The following is a 23,753-nucleotide window of genomic DNA, read 5'->3' as shown; positions in this document are numbered from 1 at the left end:
TCAAAAAATGATGTTTGAGTTTAGTCATAAAGACTGAAAAGTATCTGTCAAGGTGGAGCTGGGCTGTCCTTATTCAGTAACAACATGGCTAGTGATTAGATAATTATAAGAAGAAAAGCATTTTTTAAGATAAAAATGTAGTCATCTTATGTTTGAGATTATGTAATTTCTTATTTTAGCTCAATTTCTCTTAAACTGTAAGGTCCCAAACAAGTGTTGACACTCAGAGTTGAATGAAAATATCTCGTCCATGTCAGGAAGTTGAGTCATTTTTAATAAGAAATGAGTGGCTAGGCCCAAGACAGCTGAAGAATAACTTGCCCTTTCCATAAGTCTACCTGGAAGTGTTCATGCCTCTGGGCTCCTGCTCACATGGGTCCTTCTGAGACCATCCTTGTAGCACAGGTATTCACAGCATGTTTCTTTTAAACCTAACTCTTTAGTTCTCATTGTAAGTTTTTTGAACATTTATAACCTGAAAGGTAAATAAGACTTCTATTATTTAAGACCCAGCTTTCTCTTTTCTCTGAAGTCAACATTTTCTTTACCTAGGACCCTTGTGTAATACAGCTAGTTTCAGGGAGAATTTTTGTCCTTGTCCTCTAGGTGTAGTTAGTCATTGTTTTAGTATACCTTATATGAATTAGTATGTAATATTTTCCTTGTTCTTCACTGTCTTACATTTCTAAGTGGAGTAGAAATCAAGTTTAAATATCCTGGGATGTGTTGCAATGATTTGGTAATAATTTGAAAAAAAGTTTCCCACCCAAATTTAATGAGAATCAGCAATTTTAAAGTACACCATAGCATCTTGTATAAACTCCAGCTTACATTTCACATTATTCATGGTCATGCAGTAGGTTCTGAAGAAAAAGGAACTGTGGATAAACAGTTAAAAGAACGACAGATTCCCTGTTGTGCTGATCAGTTAGTAACACCTAATTTTGATTTCTGGAGTGCTGTAATGGATTACCGTGTAGATGTAGCTAAGCACTGAGCATTAAACAGAGCCATATGTTTTTCAGAAGAGTAGTATTTATTGACACTGTGTGGCTTTGCTGAATTTTTTTTTTATTTCATTCTCCAGTGAAGCTACAGATAAGATGTCAGTAGTTTATATGACATTTACAGTAGTGTAGCTTAGAATAATGGCTGCAGTAGAAATGCCATATTGTATTTGCCTCAGGAAAGGTAGGCTTCATCTGGGACTTTAAAGGGATAGGTTTATTTAGATACAGATGATTGTGTGGGTCTTTATTTTTAATTGACCTTATAGACTTTAGTATATAAAATTGGTGCTTGCAGTATTTGGGTACAAAGATAAATTTCTCTGGATGACGTTTCAGCCTTGTTGTTGTGTAAGTTTCTGTCCACTTGGTTATACTCTTTAATGGCTCTAACATTGGGCATGGTATTTCATATCTAAACATTACTGAGGTTATTTGTTGAGTGTCTTTAAAGTCCATGCACTTTGTAAATCTGAATACTTTTATCCAGATAGGCCTAACATAAGTTATAGACTATTTGTGTCTAACTGACAGTATCCAAGCATCTAGATACACATCATCCTGCTGTATTCTTTATTATTCTGCTTGGTAAAAAAAAACAAAAAGTTTGTCTTTGTTGCATACTAAGAAAAGGAACCTAAACCAAGAAAACTGATAAATAGTTTGGAAAACTGAAAAGCATGATTCAGTGCCAAATTGGTTTCCTGGCTAAAGTAAAGATCTGAAGAACAGTGGGCACACCAGGCATTCATCTATTCCAAGATAAGATCTATCCTGAATTACTAATTTTCTCAGTGTCTTCTATAAGACATTTTAAAATTAAGTGGCAAGATGGGATCAGATGTCCCTGTAATGTAGCTGATGTGCCAAGTCCCCGTGGAGGAAAATGTGTGAGAAAATAGGACACTAGTTTCTGTTGTACCATTTGCTCAGGAAGGAGGCAAAAAAAGTATGGAAAGACTCAGTGGACCCAGGCTTCCATCAATGTGGGGCAGCAGCCAACTGATAAGAAACACTGTCAGCAGAGGCTGTGTCCCTGAAGTAGGATACACGTCTATTAATTCTACAGCCTCTTAATATGATGAGACTATTCTAATTAATCATTCGAACTTTACTGTGGCAGATATATATAGAGGTGTGTTCCTTACACCCCCCCTTCGAGAATGAATTTGCTGTCCAGCTGCAAGGAATGGATTAACTGGTAGCCTGCAGCTGGTAATGCCTTCAGCTTTCCAGCCATGGTCAGCCCCTTATCATGGTCAACAGCCATTGACTGAGTGAGGTGGTGGTCTTGCTATTTGGGCACTTGGGGCTCCTCTAACACACCATCTTTGCTCTGGAGTTCTTTCCATTTGTCATCTGTGTGGTGGCCTGAGGCTCCTTGGCCAATCCTGCTTTCTCATTTCTCTTTCACAGATGCTACTCCCCAATAAGTCATTAGCATGCCTAAGTCTACTGCAGTATCTGTTCCCCAGGGAACTCAACCTGCAACAATTACTCATTTTTATCAGTCATATTGAATTTGCCTCTGTAGTAAATTTTTTACTAAAGAGAAAGTATGAGTTAAAGAACCATAAAACTTAGGTGAAAGTGGAGGCCATTGTTCTGTCTTTTGCCTGGGGACCTCCTAGTCCATCTCCACATTGTCCTTATTCCAGGCCCTAGAGTTGCTTGTTTGGCCTGGCAGCTGAGACCCTCATACTTTCCTCAGTTCCAGAGTCATTGGTTTTCACGTACTAACCTCTTTGTGTTTTCTCATAATGTCTAGACGGCTCTCTGGAGTCTCACGCCTGTCTGTGTCATCTTCTGTACCTCATGGGGACAGATTTAGGTTTATATTCTCTAACTAGGGCAGTGCTCATGTGGGTTCTTATTAAAATATTCTGTAGAGAACTATTATTTTTTTAAGTCATCACAAGAGAGTATGCTTATTGATCTTAGAGAGAGAGGGAGCAGGGTGAGGGGAGGAGAGAACGAGAGAAACATTTATGTGAGAGAAACACCGATCAGTCGCCTCCCATATAAGCCCTGACTAGGGATCGAACCCACAGCCTTTGGGTATTTGGGATGACTCTCCAACTTCTGAGTCCTTTTTAGTGTAATGTAACTGAAAACATAATGCAGTTTCTGCATTTAGTTCATTTTGTGTGTTATCCATGTAAACTTCATGTTGGTGAGTGTATATTATAAGGCGAAGACCTCTTTTGTTTTTTTCTCCCTCAAAGAGCCACTTTCCTCTGCATGATTTATAAATGGATCTTTCCTGCCTGGCATTTGGTGTCTGGCTAACAAATGTTTGGGTTCTCTGAGCAACAGTTAACATTGAGCACCCTGATTTAATTTTGAAGTCACTTTGTTACATGGCATCAATTTTCCCCACATTTGACAGTATCTTTAACTTTTTCTAACTACTTGTGCATATAACATAGACATTACTATTTCTGATCTTTAAAACAAATAAACATACCAACACTTGACACATCAAGAGTTTCTTCTTTGACCTGTGCACATTGTCTTTAGCTTCTGTTCTAGCTCCTTCATCCTTACTTTCTTAGGGGAACTCTGGTGCACTGATATCTCTAGGGTTTCTTCTCATCTTCTCATTTTAAGTTCCCTCCCAGAGGGATTGCATGTACATACATCTCCAGCTGCTCCCTATATCCTGTTACCATCTAAATCCTGCTCCTGCATTCCAGACTGATATATTCAGTTGCCAGGTGATCATCTCCACTAAGATACTTCTTTGACACCTCAAATTTCAGGATGTCCTGTACTAAACTAGACATGCTTCAATTCTGGGATTCCTTCTGGATTTGATATCTTAGATAAAAGTATTGCCATCTATTAAGCCATTAGGGAGTCATTCCTGAGTCCTCCATTTACCACAAGTCTATCCTGCCCATCCTGACAATTTTACCTCCTTACTGTCACGATCGTATGTTTCTCCTCTTTATCTTGCTGACACTGGTCCAGGCCATTTCACTCCTCATCTCAAATACTACATTTCTTCTTTGTGGACATTACTACTTCTCTTCTCAGTCATCTTAAATTCACCTACAACTGGAACCTGAATAGGTACTATGCACTGCTCTGTGAGAACATTAACCTCAGACTCACCTGCCTTTTCTGCCTCTCCAGTCCCACCTCTTCGAATCCTTGCCCATCTACCAGTCAAGCGGACCCTCTTGCTACTGCCCTTTCTTTAAGACACCAAAGTGCCTTTGCCTGTTGGCATTCACTTATGCTCTTCCTTCTGTTTCTGTTCTCCACTAGGTTAATTTGATCCTGTACATCTTAGCTCATGTGTCTTCTTTTCCAAGAAGCATTTTATGATGCCCTTACTGAGATGACATACTTTCCCCCCTCATCTCTGCAGCACCTGATACACTCTTGTATTAGGCTTCCCCCCTTCTCCTTATTGATACAATAAGGAAATACAAACTGTATCAGGCTTTCCCCCCACTTCTCCTTTTGGCTCTGGGTTGGCCAAAAAGTCTGTTTAGTTTTTTCTGTGAAATAAAAGACACATTTTTCATTTTCACCAGTAACTTTATTGATAGTTCTCAATGCCTCAATTTGATTGCTGTCAATTTGAACTGGTCTACCAGACCATGGAGCATCATCCAGCAAGAAAGCTCCAGCAGAAAACTTCACAAACCACTTTTGACATGTTTGATCAATCACAGTACCTTGTCCATGCACTGCACAGATCTTTTTGCATTTCAGTTGTGTTGTTATTTTTCTTGAAATAATAAAGCATAATATGCTGAAAATGTTGCATGGTTTCTTCCATGTTGAATACTAAAATTGCTACACAAAAGTTTCACCAATTTTGATTTTTTTTAAATGCACACTGTTAGGATAGCTGTCACAATACAGTCTAACAAAAATGTTTCAAATGAAGTTAAAGACAACTAAGTGGTAGTAGAGCCATAATATGGAAAAAAACGAATGATCTTTTTGGCCAGTGCAGTAATTCCTTTACTGTCTCTCTTGCTAACCAGTCAAAACCCTTAGAAGTAAAAAACTAAGTATTTCATTTACATTTATTTTATTTCAAATGTCAAGTTTAGTATCTGTAGGTATTTTTCATTAAATAGAATTTGATACATATACATACCACATTGTACGTGTCTCTGTGTGTGTGAGTGTATGTTAGCATTATCACATGGTAAAGTAAGATATACTTTTAGAGAAGGATCTTAAAAGATAACAAACCAACATGTTCTAGGGGAAGTCTTCAAAGGAAATGTAGGAGAACATTAACTTTAGTGATTCAGCATGTGATCAGCTATGTACTGCTTTTAGTATATAATCAAATAATCTTTGATATAGTTTGTACAGCATTGTTGTCTGTGTGGATGTGTAATTTGAAGAATTTGTAATAAATAATGTGACTAAGTACATTTATATTTTAGTACTTATATTTATCAAATCTTGAAAAATTAGCTTTTAAAATTTTTTTGAGTTTTCTTTACTAAGGGTTAAACTATGCCCACATATTTTAACGTAAGTATTATTAGGCAAATGACATTTAAGGAAAGACAAAGTATATTTTAGTAAATGTGAACATAGGACCATAGCAAAGATCAGGCTTACCTATAAAATTCACAATTTCACAAATTAAAGGCTTTCAAAAATCCTTTTAATGAGTATTTATTGAGCACATACTGTGCCAGTCATGCTGTAGGTGCTGGGGATATTTCAGGGAACAAGATGAAGATATTATAGCTTTTATGGGGCTTATACTCTGTTGGAGGGAATATTGCTTTGAAATGAGTGAATCAAGATCCTTTCCCTAGGGATGAGGACTATGAACACTGAACAGGTGATGCAGAGAGCACCAGTGGGGTGTTATGAGATGGAGGCCTCTCTTGATAGAATTTTAAAAGGCCTCCATGAGAAGGTGGCATTGTAGTGAGACCTGGATGGTCGGGTTATCCCTTCTGTGCAAGGCTATGGGTGAAGAAGTATCCAGACTGAGGGGAACAGTCTGTGCCATTTCAAGTCATGTTTGATGGAAGTTTACTTGTTTTGCCTTTTCCCAGAAGTTCTTTTTTTTTCTTTTTAATACATTTTATTGATAATGCCATTACAGTGGTCCCATTTCCCCCCCTTCATTCCCCTCCACCCTGTACATCCCTTCCCCCATTCCCCCCCTTTAGTTTATGACCATGTGTCACAAGTTCTTTAGATTCTATATTTCCCATACTATTCTTGCCCTCCCCCCTGTCTGTTTTCTACCTACTGTTTATACTACTTATTCTCTGTACCTTCTCCCCACTTCTCCTCCTCCCACTCCCCTGTTGCTAACCCTCCATGTAATCTTCATTTCTATAGTTCTGCTCCTGATGTAGCTGTCCTCTTAGTTTGCTTTTGTTTTTAGGTGTGGTTGTTAATAACTGTGAGTTTGCTGTCCTTTCACTGTCCATATTTTTATCTTCTTTTTCTTAGATAAGTCCCTTTAACATTTCGTATAATAAGGGCTTGGTGATGATGAACTCCTTGAACTTGACCTTATCTGAGAAGCACTTTATCTCCCTTCCATTCTAAATGAAAGCTTGATGGATAGAGCAATCTTGGTTGTACGTCTTTGGATTTCATGACTTGGAATACTTCTTTCCAGCCCCTTCTTGCCTGTAAGGTCTCTTGAGAAATCCGCTTACAGTCTGTTGGGGACTCCTTTGTAGGTGACAGTCCCCTTATCTCTTGCTGCTTCCAGGATTCTTTCTCTCCTTCATTTTCATCTTGGCTAATGTAATGATGATGTGCCTCGGTGTGTTCCTTCTTGGGTCCAACTTCTTTGGGACTCTCTGAGCTTCCTGGATTTCCTGGAAGTCTATTTCCTTTGCCAGATTGGGGAAGTTCTCCTTTATTACCTGTTCAAATAAGTGTTCCACTTGTTGCTCTTCCTCTTCCCCTTCTGGTACCCCTATAATTTGGATGTTGGAACATTTAAAGATGTCCTGGAGGTTCCTAAGCTTCTCCTTATTTTTTGAATTCTTGTTTCTTCATTCTTTTCTGTTTGGTCATTTTTTTCTTCCTTCTGGTCTGCTCCCTTGTTTTGAGTCCCAGTTTCCTTTCCATCAGTATTGGTTTCCTGTGCATTTCCATTCATTTCAATGAGTTTAGCCTTCATATGTTCCTCTAATTTGTGACTAAAATCAACCAGTTCTGTGAGCATCCTGATCTCCAGTGTTTTGAACTGTGCATCTGATAGGTTGGCTATCTGTTGGTGGCTTAGAAATATTGGCTCTGGGGCTTTGAGCTGTTCTTGAGTCACAATGTTTTGGTCTGTTCACGCCTGTTACATATGAGGGGCGGAGCTTTAGGTGTCACCAGGGTGGGGTGACCCAGGTCCCTGGTTTGTGATGCTGTATGTGGGGGCGGGGTCAGAGAGGGGCAATGGCATTTGTTCTTCTCTCTCTTGGATTTCGGTCCCCTCTGCTGCTTCCCTCAAGCAAACCTGGCCCCCCCTGGAGCTGGTTCCTCGGTGTGTAAGCCTCTGCCCCCTCCAGGACCCCGTGGGTCTCTCCAAGAAACTCTCTGTGAGCCTGGGAGCTTCTCCCAGCAACTCGACCCCGAAAGTTTTTCCAGTTGGTGCTTTTCGGCTTTAATTCTAGTCACTAGGGCCCTAGCCTGCAGGTCTGTCTCACTGCTTGCTCCTTCACCTGTGCACGAATGTGTGACTGTGGTCAGCCAGCTGCCTTGCGCCCTCACTGGGTCCGCCAGTTGCCACCCCAAACCTGGGATCTGCCAACCACTACCTTTGCTCCTGAGTTGGTCTGGCCTCTTTTTCCTGCCCAACCCTGCTCTGCCAGCCGCTGACTATGCCCCTTTTACCAGTCTGGCTGAATGATTCATTGTTGTCGGACTTTCATACAGTTCAATTTTTTGTGTTTTGGTTGCGTTTTTGCTACTAAAACTTTGTCATCTTTAAACTTAGTTGTGCAAAGAGGCACAGTGTTTCCACCTATGCCTCCATTTTGGCCAGAAGTCTCCTTCCCAGAAATTTTTACATATCCCTTTATTGTCAAGTGAGAACAAATTAAGTAAATACATGTGTATTGTTACTGACCCAGTTAAAAAGTTAATACAAAACCGAACCAAACCAAACCCCAAGCTGACTTGAATGCAGAAGGCACTTTATTAGCTGCCTAGAAATACAATTATCAGGAGATCTGAATATAAAATATTTACCTTAATCTTTCAAAATGTTAGAGAATTAGGAGTAGATAAGTGATTTTCAACATGTGTGCCACAAGAATTTTTAAAACATGCAATACCTGATTAGTCAGGGACATTAACCTCTTTTCCTATAGATTGTCAAATAAAAGCAAAATGACAACAGTCAACACAGAATAATCAAAATTATACCTATTTTTTGTCAGATTGATGAAAAATATATTTTTGGTGTGCTGCAGAATTTTAGTAGTTTGTGTGTGCCATGAAATGAAAAAGGTTGAAAATCTCTGAGCTAGATAAACCTAGGTGGAGGATTTTCATAGTAAAATAGTAAAGTATTATCAATACCAAGAAACATTATATTGTCTAGTTTTGTAGTTCTACTTTTTTTTAAAAAGGTAGTTGCAGATAAAGTAGAAGGAATCATAATACCCAAGGATAACTTGCCAAAACTTGTTCTAGAGTGAAAAAAGTGTAACCATCATTCGTTTGTTTGTTTGTTTGTTTGTTTGTTTGTTTTTGGTGGGGGGCTGTTTTTATTAGCCAAATATTCTTGTATATTGTAAATTTGTCTTTTTGCTATGTTCCAATGGGCAGATACATAACTACAGCCCTAAAACTTATGTTTAGCTGTTACTAATTTCAAGAAATTTTTGCCACTAGTTTCATTTTATTACTCCACAGAATTGTTTATGGTCTTATCCTCTTTTGTTCATCTTTCTTCCCAACTCTGTTTCTTGTCCAGAGACTAACAATGATTATAATGGAAGTAGGAAGTGAAAGGTGAAAAACAAGAAACCTGGGCAATATGACATTTGAGAAATTACTCTTTTAATATTTAAGTAATGGCAGTGATTTAATTAAGATAAATTTTTCGTTTCATTTTTTTTTGCTTTTGTTTTTCAGTAGGAGGAAATTAAATGTGGGGCAGGAATCTCTTTAAAACATTCAGGGAAGCTTTCATGGGGCAAGTAAAAGAAACTGTCCCATGGGGCACAGGATAAAGTGCAGTGTTTATGTTATTGCACATAATTTTTTTTCTGCAATGTATATAGTAAGTAATATGGATCTATCATGAAAATGTGTAATTTCATTTATAGTTTATTTTCTTATGATTTTTTTGTTTGTTTTCTAGAAAATACTGCAGTTTCTACCTGAACGCATTTTCTTTCGATGGCATTACCAGAGTATAGGTAAGAACAAATCACTGTTTTTCAAGTAACATAGATTTCTTCTCATCAAATTTTCAGTAATGTTTTATATAATTAACACCATCAAGATAGGTTATAGCAAGGACTATTAACAAGGTATGCTAGTTAAAACTGAGACAAGCCCAGCCTGGACCTGAGGAAATATAATATTCATCTGTGCTAAAGTGTGGTTTGTAGACCAGCAACATTTTCAACAGAGAGCTTTTTAGATTTTATTTATTTATTTTTAGAGGGGAAGGAAAGGAGAGAGGGAGAGAAATATCAATGTATGGTTGCTTTTCTTGTGTCCCCTGCTACGGACTGGCCTGCAACCCAGGCATGTGCCCTGACTGGGAATTGAACTACAATCCTTTGGTTCGGAAGCCCCCTGTGCTCAATCCACTGAGCTATACCAGCCAGGTCACAGAGAGCTTTTTAAAAATGTAGAACTTCAATTCCCAGCCAGATGTACCAAATTACAGTCTTCATTTTTAACCAGAGCACCAGGGATTGCTGTGCAAAAGATTTGGTGAAATATGATCTTGAGAATTTTTCTTAAGTAATTTTACATTTTTACTTATAAAAGTATCTTGTTCTTCAAGCTGTACTCATTGACTTAAATTTCTTCTGTTTGAATGCTGTAGGATATGGCAGCAAGAAGGACCTTGAACTAGAACAAGTTACCATGGCTGCTCTTTCTGTCTAACTCTTGACATTGGACAGCATTTCAACTCAAAATAATATTTACAGCACAATTAGAGTGCCGTATTTTGCTGTGTATAATCATACTTTTTTGCCTGAATTTTTGAGGGACAAATAAGGATGTGCATTATACATGCGTAGTACCTGAAATACCTTGTATCTCTTCTTGTGTTTTGTAATTATTAGTTATATAAAATTTCTTGTACCATAATATGTTCAAAAATTAGTGCTAAAATTCCTTTATAATGCAAACAACAAGTATCTAAATATAAATAAATAAATAATTGAATTAAAAATTAAAAGATATTTTTTCTGAAAGTGTGGGCCAAAAATGTTGGTATGCATTGTACATGGTAGAATATGGCAATTTGTGGTTCTACCCTCTGTTTAAAGAGTTTTTGGTTGAAAGTCTTTAGTCTTTGAAGACTGATATTTTCTATAATTTTTCTTTATTAGATGATTGTATTTGAGGACAGCATGGCCTTATAATGGAATCTTAACTGTTTATTCATTCATTTAAATATTTATTGAGGGAGAGACATTTGTATACAAAGTTGTAGGGCAAAGTCAAAGACTATCTTACTATCCTTGTATTGTATAAACCAAATATCTAGTGGGGGTTAGATGAGAAAATAATTATTACAGTGTAACTGTCACTGTGAAAGAAGTGTAATGGTAGCAAATAAGAAAAGTTGAATATTTCTATTCAGAGGAATTGAGGAACACTTCAAGAGTGGTAATTTTAATCTGAGCCTCAAAAGATGAGTGTGAAAAGTATGGGAAGGGCTTTCTGGGTGGAAAATCAGTATGTAAAAGACATGGAATCTGAAAGAACAGGGCATGTTCAGTGGATATTTCAAAATTGAGAATGTTAATTTTAATTTGAAGTTATTTGTATGAAACTGACTCTTAACATAAACTGAATTATTTAAAGTTATATGTTATTAATGTGTAGAAAGTAAAGTATATATAGTAAATACATCTGCTGAACTGAATGATTAAATCATTAATGATAATGCCTCAGTTTTTAAATCTTTCAAACACATGTATAAAGTTTTTTAAATTTTAGGTAGTTGTTGATAGCCTTTCTGCTAATTGATGCTTTGATCTTTTGTATTTAAATTAAAGTAAAAGTAAGCAAAATCAAATGCTTAATATGAAGAGACATCATGGGGATTTGTTATACTTCATGATATAGTAGGATTGGGTGACAATGAGAAATAACTACATGTAGTATTTTTTATCTTTGTTAGATAATCCTTAAATTTTATGTCATTTGTATGAAAACCATACTCATATTCTTTGGATAATACTTTAAAGTGTCTGAAGACTAGTAGGCTATCCCCAGCATGAATAAATTTATTAAAACTGTATGGAAATTAATTTGCCAAATGTGTTGTGAAACTTTATGCATCTAGCAGGTGGTGTTTAGTGTTACTTTAATTCTGCCTAGTACCCCATGGTTACTGTAAAAATTGTTGATACAAGTATCTTTTTACCCTATTTAATAGCATATTAACAGAAACAGTTGACTCCTGGGTTGGGTTTGCAGAATGTGTTGTTTACCTAATTTATGTTGTGTGTATCAGATTTGCCAAAAACTTCCTAAAAGTGAACATCCCCATCTTATTCCTGATCTTAGGGAAATGCTTTTAGTTTTTTCCCACTGAGTCTGATGTAAACTGTGTGTTTGTTATATATATATGGTCTGTATTATGTTGAGGTATGTTTCCTCTCTTCTTACTTTGTTGAGAGTTTTTGTTATAAATGGGTGCTGGATTTGTCAAATGCTTTTTCTGTATCTATTGATATGATCAGATGTGTCATATCATATTAATTGATTTGCAGATATTGAAGCATCTTTGCATCTTGGGAATAAATCTCCTTTGGTCATTTTACATAATCTTTTAAATGTATTGCTGAATTCAGTTTTCAGATATTTTGTTGAGAATTTTTGTACTTATGTTCATGAGAGATACTAGCCTATCATTTTCTTTGTAGTGTCCTACTCCTCTTGAATTTTTTGAAATAGTTTGAGAAGGAAAGGTATTAGTTGTTTGAATGTTAGCTAAAATTCACCTGTGAAGCCATTGGGTTCAGGACCTTTTTTTGGTTGAGGTGGAGAAGAGGTGTTTTGTTTTCTCTTTTTTATTACTGCTTCAATTTTATTGATTGTAATTGATCTCTTCAGATTCTCTATTTCTTTTTGATTCAGTCTTAAAAAATTGTGTTTCTAGGAATACATTTATTTCTTCTAGATTGTCCAATTTTGGGGCATATAGTTTGTCATATTTTCTTAAAATCCTTTGTTACTGTGGTGTCAGTTTTTACTTGTCTTTCATTTCTGATTTCATTTATTTTGGCCTTCTTTATTTCTTTCTTGATGAACCTGGCTAAAAGTTTGTACATCTTTAAAAAAAACAGCTTTTGGTTTTATTGATTTTTTAATTGTATTTTTAGATCTTTATTATTTCCTTCCTTTTACTCACCTTGGGTTTTGTTTGTTCTTTTGCCAGTTACTTTAGAGGTAACATTACATTATTTGTTGTTTTTTTTTTGTTTTTTTTTTGAGGTAGACCTGTAGTCTGTGAATTTCCCTCTTATGACTGCTTTTGTTGTGTTCCATAAATTTTGGGTTGTTGTGGTTTTGTTTTCACTTGTCTCAAGGTATTTTTTATTTCTTCCTTGCTCTCTTTCATTGCTTAGTAGCATGTTATTTAGCCTGTATATGTTTGTGTGTTTTTCGTCTTTGTGGCTTTGGGGTTTTTTTGGGGGGGTAATTGATTTCTATTTTCATAACATTGTGGGCAGAGAAGATGCTTGATATAATTTCAAAATTTGTTGAGACATTTTTGTCTCAAAATTTGTTGAGACATTTTTGGGGACCTCACATGTTGTCTATCCTGGAAAATGTTGTATGGCACTTGAATGTACATTCTGCTGCTTTGGGGTGAAATGCTCTGAAAATATCAGTTAAATCCTTCTGGTCTCATGTGTCAGTTGAGGCTGCTGGGGTTTTGTTGTTGTTGTTATTGATTTTCTGTCTAGAAGATCTATCTATTGATGTCAATAGGGTGTTAAATCCCCCACTATGACTGATTATATTAGTGTTGAACTCTTCACTTATATCCACGTCTTTGCTTTATATATTTAGGTTTTTATATTGGGTGTATAAATGTTTTTTTTTTCTTTTTAAATATATTTTATTGATTATGCCATTACAGTTGTTTTATTTCCCCCTTCATTCCCCTCCACCCTGCACACCCCTCCCCCACCATTCCCCTCCCTTTAGTTTATGAACATGTGTCTCAAGTTCTTTAGATTCTATATTTCCCCTACTATTCTTACCCTCCCCCCATCTATTTTCTATCTACTGTCTATGCTACTTATTTTCTGTACCTTCTCCCCCCTTCTCCTTCTCCCACTCCCCTGTTGCTAACCCTCCATGTGATCTTCATTTCTATGGCTCACTCCTGATCTAGCTGTCCTCTTAATTTGCTTTTGTTTTAGGTGTGGTTGTTAATAACTGTGAGTTTGCTGTCCTTTCACTGTTCATATTTTTCATCTTCTTTTTCTTAGGTAAGTCACTTTAACATTTCATATAATAAGGGCTTGGTGATGATGAACTCCTTGAATTTGATCTTATCTGAGAAGCACTTTAACTGTCCTTCCATTTTAAATGAAAGCTTTGCTGGATAGAGCAATCTTGGTTGTAGGTCTTTGGTTTTCATGACTTGGAATACTTCTTTCCAGCCCCTTCTTGCCTGTAAGGTCTCTTTTGGGAAATCAGCTGAGTCTGATGGGAACTCCTTTGTAGGTGACTGTCCTCTTAGCTCTTGCTGCTTCTAGGATTCTCTCCTTCATTTTCATCTTGGCTAATATAATGATGATGTGCCTTGGTGTATTCCTTCTTGGGTCCAACTTCTTTGGGACTCTCTGAGCTTCCTGGATTTCCTGGAAGTCTATTTCCTTTGCCAGAATGGGGAAGTTCTCTTTTATTATTTGTTCAAATAAGGTTTCCACTCGTGACTCTTCCTCTTTCCCTTCTGGTACCCTTATAATTTGGATGTTGGAGTGTTTAAAGATGTCCTGGAGGTTCCTAAGCCTCTCCTCATTTTTTTGAATTCTTGTTTCTTCATTCTTTTCTGTTTGGTCATTTTTTCCCTTCTTTCTGGTCTGCTCCCTTGATTTGAGTCCCAGTTTTCTTTCCATTACTATTGGTTTCCTGTGCATTTCCATTCATTTCAATGAGTTTAGCCTTCATATGTTCCTCTAATTTGTGACTAAAATCAACCAGTTCTGTGAGCATCCTGATCTCCAGTGTTTTGAACTGTGCATCTGATAGGTTGGCTATCTGTTGTTCGCTTAGCAGTATTGGCTCTGAGGCTTTGAGCTGTTCTTGAGCCATAATGTTTTGGTCTGTTCAAGCCTGTTACATATGAGGGGTGGAGCTTTAAGTGTTCACCAGGGTGGGGTGACCCAGGTCGCTGGTTTGTGATGCTGTATGTGGGGGCGGGGTCAGAGAGGGAGCAATGGTAGTTCTCTCCACTCCCCCAGTCCGCCTCACCGCTTGCCCCTGCCTGTTTATCTGAGCGCAAATGTTCGAGCCTGCCGCCCTGAGCCAGGGCCTGCGCGGTCTGTCTCAATGCAGGTCTCTTCACTGGTTTATCTGCGCCCAAATGCGCAACCTCAGACAGCCAGCCACACTGCACCTTCCTGTAGCTACCCCACACCTGGGATCCACACCCTCGGCTGCTTGTACACCGCCCAGGTCAGGGGATTGTTTTTGCCCGACCCACTCCGCTGCTGGCTTTGCCCCTCTTACCAGTTTAGCTGAGCATTTCGTTGTTTTCGGACTCCGTAGTGTTCAATTTTCTGTGGTTTGATTATGTTTATTGTTGTTAAAACTTTGTTGTTTTTAGATTTGGTTGTGGGCGGATACAAGGTGTTTCCACCTACGCCTCCATCTTGGCGGAAGTCCTCTGGGTGTATATATGTTTACAAGGGTTATATCATCTTATTGGATTTATCCCTGTATCATTATATAATGTACTACTTTGTCTCTTATTATAGTGCTTGTTTTAGATTCTATTGTTTAATTATATAAATGTTGCAACCTCAGCTTTTTTGTTGCTATTTTCATGAAATATCTTTTCCATCTTTTTATTTTCAGTCTGTATGTGTGTTTTGATGTAAAATGGGATTCTTGTAGCCAGCATATATACGGGTCTTTTTTTCTTATTAATTTAGTTATACTGTGTTTTTTATTGGAACATTTAAGCCATTTACATTTAAAGTGGTTATTGATAGGTATGTATTTATTGCTCTTTTATGATACATCTTAATGTTCCCCTTTTTTTACTTCTTTAAAGAAGTCCTTTTAACATATCTTGTAATACTGGTTGTGATGAACTTCTTTGGCTTTTTCTTGTGTGGGAAGCATTATATCTTTCCTTCCATTTTAAATGGTAGCCTGCTGGGTGGGGCAGTCTTTGTTGTAGGTTCTTGCTTTTCATCTGTTTGAGTATTTTGTGGCCATCCCTTCTGGCCTGCAAAATTTGCATTGAGAAAATCAGTTGACAGTCTTATAGGAGCTCCCTTGTAGGTAACTATCTTTTTCTTGCTGCTTTTGAGATTTATTTTTTGTCTTTAACCTTTGCCACTTTAATTACCTTGTGTCTTGATTTGGGGCCTGTTTGGGTTCACCTTTTTGGCCTCTCTGTACTTCTGGGCTTGTATGTCTTTTTCTTCAGGTTAGGGAAGTTTTCACTCATTTCTTTAAATAGGTTCTCAGTCATTTGCTGTCTTGTCCTTCCAGCACCCCTGATATGTAAAAGATGTTATGCTTGATTTTTTTCTGAGGCCCTTTGAACTATTCGCTTAAAAAAATTTTGTTTCCTCCTCTGATTAGGTGTTTTCCCCTACCTTGTATTCCAAATTGCTGATTTGATCCTCTGCTTTATCTGATTTGTTTTTGATTCCTTCTAGTGTATTCTTCATTTCAGATACTGTATTGTTCATTTCTGACTTCTTTTTATGTTGATGTTCTCACTAAGTTCTTTGAACAACCTTATAATCATTGTTTTGAACTCTATTGGATAGATTGTTTGCCTCCATTTCATTTAGTTCTTTCGTTTGTGGAGGTTTCTCATTTTTTCATTTGGGGCATGTTTTTTGTCTACCCATTTTGGCTGCCTTTCTGTATTTGTTTCTTTGTATTAGATAAATCTGCTACTCTCCCAGTGCTGGCAGGTGACTTATCAGTAGATGACTGTGGGAACCAGTGGTACAGTTTCCCGGATTATTTCATTCAGCTATCCCAGAAGTTTCCTTTGTATGGGTAGTATGAGACATTCTGTTGTAGTTGAGCCTTGGTTGCTGTTGGCATGTTCATGTTCAGCGTGGGTTTGACCCTCACGCTGGCTTGCTGTGAGTGTTAGGTAGTATAGGGTAGTAAACTAAGGTAGGGAGGAGGAGAGAGACATGGCTTACTACTTGACTCAGCAAGTATAAACCTGGTCCCATCAGATTGCTAGGCATTCAGAACATCACAAGCAAAGATAGCGCAGGAGGAAGGGAGACTTTGAGACTCTGTGCTGGGAGAGGGAGCCTCTGTAGCAATTTTACTAGCTATTAAGACAAAGAGCCTTTACTAGCTGAAAAAGAAAAAGAAAGCTTTTGTACCTGTACATTATTCCTGAGGTTTAGAAGGGGAAGGAGAAGGGGGAACCTAGAAGCTCACTAAGGTATATAACCCTCAAGCCCTAGGAGTTGGTGCACCAGATTAGCTGAATACCCATTTGAAGCCTTGGCTCAGGTGTACAGAAAAACTTACTAACAACTTTATTTCCTCTATATGTGGGACATTCAGACTAGCCGGGTGCCCGCTTGAAGCTTTGTGCTTGTATGTATTTCATAAATAAGCTTACTATCTCGTTTCCATAATACATATTTGTCTCTTGCTTGAATTTGTCTCTTGCAAGTGGGACAAGAACTGAGGAGGAAGATTGGGGTGGGGGTTGGGAGCCCTGACTTGGGTCTCTCCCCGGTAACATGAAGACTGGTCATGGCCGTAGTGTTAAGAGTGAGACCTGACCCCATGAAGCAGAATTCACCCCAGTGCGGTCTGATGCCTGTAAAACCTCCATGTGGGTGTGGCGCTTATGGAGCTAACTGGATTTTGCTTTGTTGTGGTCTGAACCCAGCTACCAGGTGTGTTTATTCTTGGACCTTTTGGAGAGAAGTCCAGTGTAGGTTAGTGTCACACACTGCCTGTGGCAGGCCCTGGGCTGCATGTTAGGAGCTACAGAGTGATCCACAGTGGTTGCTGCCTGGGCTGGGATTGGGTTTGCATGGGAGGGACCAAGCTGTGTCCTGAGGCTAGCTACCACCAGTACCAGGCCTTGGGCATGTTAGCAGAAGTCCCAGGGCACCCTGAGACTTCCTGCTGCTTTCTGGGTCCTTGCTCAGCTCCACCATTGAAAGAGCCTTCGGGGTATGTTTTCAGGGAATCAACAGGTAAGAGCAATATAGATTCTTTTCTTTTTTTGGTGGCTAATTTATTTTACTTTTACTTTTTAAATATTTTATTGTTATTACGATTGTCCCAATTATTCCCCCTTTGTCCTCTGCTCTAGCCCATCCTCCTCCACCCCCTCACTCTTACAGCCATCCCCCACCCTGTTGTCTATGTCCATGGGTCATTCATGCATGTTCCTTGACTAGTCCCTTTACATTCTTTCCACCTTTACCCCACTCCTAAGAGCCATACAGATTAAATCTAGGCACCAGTACCAGTCTGAGGCCGCTCAGCAAAAGTTTCAGTGTACCCTGAGACCAGCCACCAGCCATCTGGGACCTGGGGACTTTCAAATTGGGGCATGGTCTCAGGGTGTCATCAGGGTGGAGCCAGTAGAGTTCCTCAGGCTAAAGCAGGTCAAAATTTGGCTATGTGAAGGGAGGGCCCAGCACAAGAATGGCGGTGCTCATCCAGTATGCAGGAAGTTGGCCTTTGCTCTAAAGGTGAACAACTCAGCGTCTCCGTGTATATCTCTGGCAGCCACCAAGTCTGCTGGAGTTCCCCACTTTAAGAACTGTAATGTGGGCCCATGCTGGTCACCACCTTCAGAGACTACAGTGGTGTGTAAACTGGGTAGGGTAAGGCCTGAGGGAGTTGCCAAAGTGGAGCTAGTGGAGCTTTCTAGGCTAATGCTGTGAGGATGCAGGTTGGGCTCAACACAGGAAGTATGGCATGGGTAGGACGAACATGGAAAAATGCCCTTGCCCTGATAGTCACACAGCTCAGTTTCTTTTTCTGTGTAACAAGCATGCCCTGAGCTTAGCCAGAATACTTTGAGACTTTTTTAAGAAACACTGCAGCTCAGGCCCAGGCTGGGTGCTGTTCGGTGTGGCCAGTGCAGTTTCTTAGGTTGGTAGTGTTGTGGGGAAAGTGTTCTATCCAGGAAACATGGCTTCTGTGGGTGTTGTATGAGAGAGGGACTCAACACAGGGACATTAGCAGCTGTCTTTCTGGCCCTCTCCTCAAAGCCACATAACTCAGTCTCTCCATGTATGCTTCAAGTGCCCTCACAGCTGCCCTCCCTTACCTAGAGCGCAGGGTGAGTGCCTGTGAAAGAGATTTTGTGCATTGTCCTTTTAAAAGGATGCCTGAGTTTCCAACAACCTTCCTTCTTATCTAGGCAGGTGGAATTCCTGCTGAATTTCACTGACGGATGCCCCTCTTCCTGGCACTGGTGATTTGGGCTAGGGAGCTTCCCATGGGGTTGAGATTCAGTACCTCGGTAGCTAAGCTATCCCTCTGGATTTTCAACTGCTACACATGGGTTCAGGGCCAGCCTGTTTTGTGCCTCCATTTCCCTACCAGTGTCCATGTGGCTTTTTCTGTATATCCTTAATTATAAGACTTTTATTCACCTAGTCTTCAGATGGTTATTCAGGTTGATCATTCTACAATTTAGTTGTAATTTTGATGTGGTCATGAGAAAAGGTAAGTGCAACTTCCACCTTCTTTGCCATCTTGGGTAGGTACTCTGAAATATATTTAGAAACTTAAAGCTTGGTTTACACACCACTGATTCAGTTTGCTTTCTGCCTCATACTACAAATGGCAATGACACCAAGCACAAAAGCTTAAAATAATGACAGCATCTGTATTCTGACAAGTCTTAAAAGCTCTCAGACCTACTGGATAGCTACATTTTATTCTGAGAAGGAAGAGAGTAATTTATAACATCAACTTCTACAGTGTTTGAAGTCTGTTTCTTAATCACCTCATTTTATTGGGTGTTCAGAAAAAAGAGACATTCTATTTCCCTTAACACTCATTTTAGAAGGAAAAGATAGTCCTACAGTTTCTCTTTGTTTATGGTTTTGAAGGCTGTGTATTTGCTATATAAATCATTGAATAAGGATGCATCTTTGAACTCAAGTTTTACAGTTGTAATGAACACAGGTTCATTATTCCAACAGTTAGAGATATTGCTTCAAGTCATGTTTTAGAGAGTAAGATTAGGGAAATAGCTGACACAGCTCCCATCAAGTCTGATGTATGTTTATTTGCTACTCGACTATTCATAAATTGTTATTACTGATTACCAATTGAAAAGAATTATCAAAATTTTCCTGAAGTCATATTTAGGCCAGAAATCATGGTAGATAAAGGTGGCTGCTTAAAGTCTTATCTCTGTGAAATAATGGAACTGACATGGAGTGAGGAGATGACAGAGAAGGGCACATCAGCAAACCAGGGATATCAGCAAACCAGGGCTGCAAGGGCAGGCTGTGGTACCCCCTCATGTGCCCACGTGGCATCAGTACAGGACTCAGGTTATATGTGTGTTTGATTTAGGAGGGTTTACTACTCACAAGCCTCTAGAAAGCAGATTTCCTGTCCCATTCAGTGTACAGTGTTGTACCTGTGTTCAATAAATATTGTCTGAGTGGGTGGAAAGATATATTTTATGCCAGAGATGCTTTATGTTAAAAATGTTAAAAATAAATAACCTTGGACTTAGAGGAGTGGGCTCAGGTAGTGAAAAATTCGCACATGTACAGTACCTCATATGTGTTTTATATGAGTCATAACTGAATCTAGTTAGATTTTTCTCATCCATAATATAAACACCAAGAGTGTTTATAATATAAACACTAAACACTAAACTGAACATAATATAAACACTAAACTGAACATTGGTTTGTGACCTTTTAAGGGTGGCTCTGGCTTTATGCATTGGGCTACCCAGTGGCCTCATATTACCAGGGATATGAACACGACCTTTGAACAGCTTCATTTCTAGGGCTCACTGGGCTCTCACCTCTCCTCAGGAGTCTGAATTTGACAGACCTCGAGTTTGACAGTCAGGCTACACCATCGTTCACTCTTTCTGAGGCAGCACTGTCTCCCAATGTCCTTCACTATAAGACTCCTTTAGAGGTGCATCAGAGCCCAGCTGAGCTAAATCTAGGGTCCCTGCATGCCTCTGTGTCCACCAGGAATAACTGGATTTAATGCCTCCTCAGCTCACTTGGTGTCTTCTCAGGGCCCTCTTTGGAGTGCTTTTACCATCAGTGTTCTGCATCTCTTCTCCTTCTTCCCACTTTGTGATCTTCCCTCTGGAAATCCTCTTTATGGGATAAGCAACAGCCCTACTGACTCAGCCTCTTGTGTTCATCTCTTTGGCCATGTGAAACCTGGCTCTTCTCTGAGGCTTCTCTGTGTTTCTCAGGGGTATGCAGGTAAAAATAATGTTTTTTTATTTCCAAGGCTGATTCCAGGCATTATCCGTTATCTCCCTTTCAGAAACCTCTCTCCTTTGGCGATGCCACCTTGTCTTTTTCCTTGTTGTTGCTATATCCTCTTGCTCTTTTTTTTTTTTTTTTTTTTTAGTTTTTATTTATTTTTATTTTTTTATTGATTATGCCATTACAGTTGTTCTATTCCCCCCTTCATTCCCCTCCACCCTGCACCCCCTGCCCCCATGATTTCCCCCCTTTATGACCATGTGTCTCAAGTGCTTTAGATTCTATATTTCCCATACTATTCTTGCCCCCCTATCTATTTTCTACCTACCATCTGTGCTACTTACTGTCTTTTTTTAATGCCTTTATTCTTTCCCAGTTCTTTTTCTTTATGCCAAATTACGTGCTATCCCCTTGATCTCAACACCCTCTGTGGTTTTCTTACTTTATCTTCTGGTCCGTTGTCTCCTGTTGACTTCTGTCTGACTGCAGCCTTCATCCTCCTGGTCTTTCACTGAGTCACTTCCAGGCTACTTGCTCTACTTTTTATTTAAAAAAAAAAAACCAGATTTTTCCTTGGAGTATAATTGACATACAGATTTAAAATGTACATTTTTCTTAGTTTTGACAATGATGTATACCTGTGAAATCAAGATAATGAACATATTCATCACTCCCCAAAGTTTTCTCATGATCCTTTCCCACCTTTCCCCATGTTATTCCCCAGTCCCAGGCAACCATCGATCTGCTTTCTGCCACTATAGATTAGATTGATTTTCTACAGTCTTATAGAATCCTGCAGTATGTACTCTTTTTTGTTGGGCTTTCACTCAGTTTAGTTATTTTGTGATTCATCTGTGTTGGTACATATATTAATAGTTCATTTCTTCTTATTCTGAGTAGTACAGCATTCCACTGCATGGCTATAACATAGTTTATCTGTTCACTTGTTGATGAACATTTGGGTTGTTTCTAGCTTGGCCTCAAATAAAGCTTTTTTGTTTGTATACAAGTCTTTGTGTGGGCACGTGCTTTTTTATCTCAAGAATGGAATGGCTGAATCATACAAAACTATATGTTTAACTGCTAGATTATTTTCCAAAGATGTGCACCATTTTACATTTCTACCAGGAAGATGAGAATTCTCATTAACACTTCACATGTTCAGCCTTTTTATTTTAGTGGTAATGGTATCTTGCTGTGGTTTTAATGTGAATTTCTCTAATGACTAATGAAATGCTCTTGAGCATCTTTTCATGTGCTGTTTGCTATCAGTATTTGGTGAGGTATATGTTCAGTGGTATTGCTCAGTTTTTATTATTTATTACTTATATAAGATTGTATTTATTAAGAGAGGGAAAGGCAGGGAGAAAGAGAGAGAGAGAAACATCAATGTGTGGTGGCCTCTTTCACAACCTGCCCCCTACTGGGGACCTGGCCTGCAACTCAGCCATGTGCCCTGACTGGGAATTGAACTGATGATCCTTTGCTTTACAGTCCAGTGCTCAACCCACTGAGCCACACCAGCCAGGGCTCTTCTTGAAGTTTTATACTTACATATTTCACATTTAGTTCCTTGAATCATTTTGAGTTAATTTTTGTTAATTTCAAATTACTCCAGTGGACTACTGCTCCCTTGTATTTGTTATAGATATTCTAATGCCAGAAGGTCTGTGTTCCTGCTCCACTGTCAGCTTTTGGCAGACCTCACACACCAGCAACAAAGAGGATGTTTCTCTGTGTTTTTGCCTCTTTCCTGGTGGTATATTGCCACTGATTATTGATTTTAGTTTGAAGCATGATATATAGAGGGAGTTTTTTTAAATTAAAATGAATAAAGGATTTTTTAATATTAAATTTATATTTGAACTATCTTTATGAACTTCTGGCCTTCAAAAGATCTTTACAAGATGGTCACTTCTCATGTGGACAAGTGTGGTGATTGTGGGGTGGGGAGGAGAGGAATATAAGGGAGATAAATGGTGATGGAAAAAATATAATAAAAAATAAAATTAAAAAATTGACATTCTACCTCAGGAGAAATTATCAAGAATGGCAGTTCTTGGAATTGAAAATGAGATAAGCAAGAAAGTAGATTTAGAAAATATTGATGAATTTGGCTCCATTAAGCCAGGAAAGCAAAATTATAGTACATTCTGTTTTGTAAATATGTAAAATAATGTGAGTTTTAATACTTTGAATACTTTTAATATTGAGTTTTTAAAAATTTTTCAACATTTTAATGTTTGGAAAAATGGCCATTAAAAGTACATTAAATATATATATATATATATATATATATATATATAATATTTCTTTTGTTGTAAGAACATTTTTTTCTCTCTAAAACTAATCTTTCAAAAATAAATCTTACATTTATATATTTCATTTCTGATTTATTGTTTTAAACTTCCAGGCTCAACTTTAAAGAAGCTTCTACACACTGGAAATTCTATTAAGGTATTTATTTTAGATGAATATGTAATGGAATTTTTAATTAATCTTAAGTTATTCCATAAATTAATAAAATTAGGCCACTATGAAAACCACTTTAGTTAGTTTTTATTTTTAATTGAGAAATTATATTTCTAATATTTGTCAGAGTTTTTTTGTTCTTCCATCATAACTTTTGTAATAGACATTGTAAATATAATTTGGAGAAAATGGCTTGGGGTTGGGATTTTGGAAATCTGAGTTCTTCTGTGAAGGTAGGGAACCTACCTAGAATTTTGATTCTTCTGTGTAGGCAGGGAACCAGTGGCAAGGTGCTAACTGCTTCAGTTTTATCATCAGAAAGAGAAGGGGTTGAATTACTTCCTCGCTAAGCTCCAGAGCTAACATGCCTGATTCTTCTGTTTACCCCCGTAATCTTGTTGTTAAAATTATAGTTGCCTCTGAATTATTTTTTGAG

General features: G+C 38.2%; 1 protein-coding gene across 2 annotated transcripts in view; it reads left to right on the top strand.

Moving 5' to 3' along the window:
• The window catches only part of RALGAPA2 (Ral GTPase activating protein catalytic subunit alpha 2), a 431,148-nt gene that overhangs the window by 100,517 nt on the left and 306,878 nt on the right, over window positions 1–23,753 (top strand). For both annotated transcript variants that reach the window (XR_008392593.1, XM_053670940.1), the window contains exons 5-6: window positions 9,328–9,385; window positions 23,259–23,302. Coding sequence is in view for 1 of the 2 variants with exons in the window: in XM_053670940.1 (XP_053526915.1) it covers window positions 9,328–9,385; window positions 23,259–23,302 (102 nt within the window). In the remaining variant the exon portion in view is untranslated. The remainder of the gene's footprint in view (window positions 1–9,327; window positions 9,386–23,258; window positions 23,303–23,753) is intronic.

The sequence above is a fragment of the Artibeus jamaicensis genome, unplaced genomic scaffold (genome assembly GCF_021234435.1).
Source record: "Artibeus jamaicensis isolate MK-2021 breed Jamaican fruit bat unplaced genomic scaffold, CSHL_Jam_final contig_65, whole genome shotgun sequence".
Lineage (NCBI taxonomy): Eukaryota > Metazoa > Chordata > Mammalia > Chiroptera > Phyllostomidae > Artibeus > Artibeus jamaicensis.
Note: the sequence above shows the minus strand (reverse complement) of the source record. Positions and strands in the feature narration are given on the sequence as shown.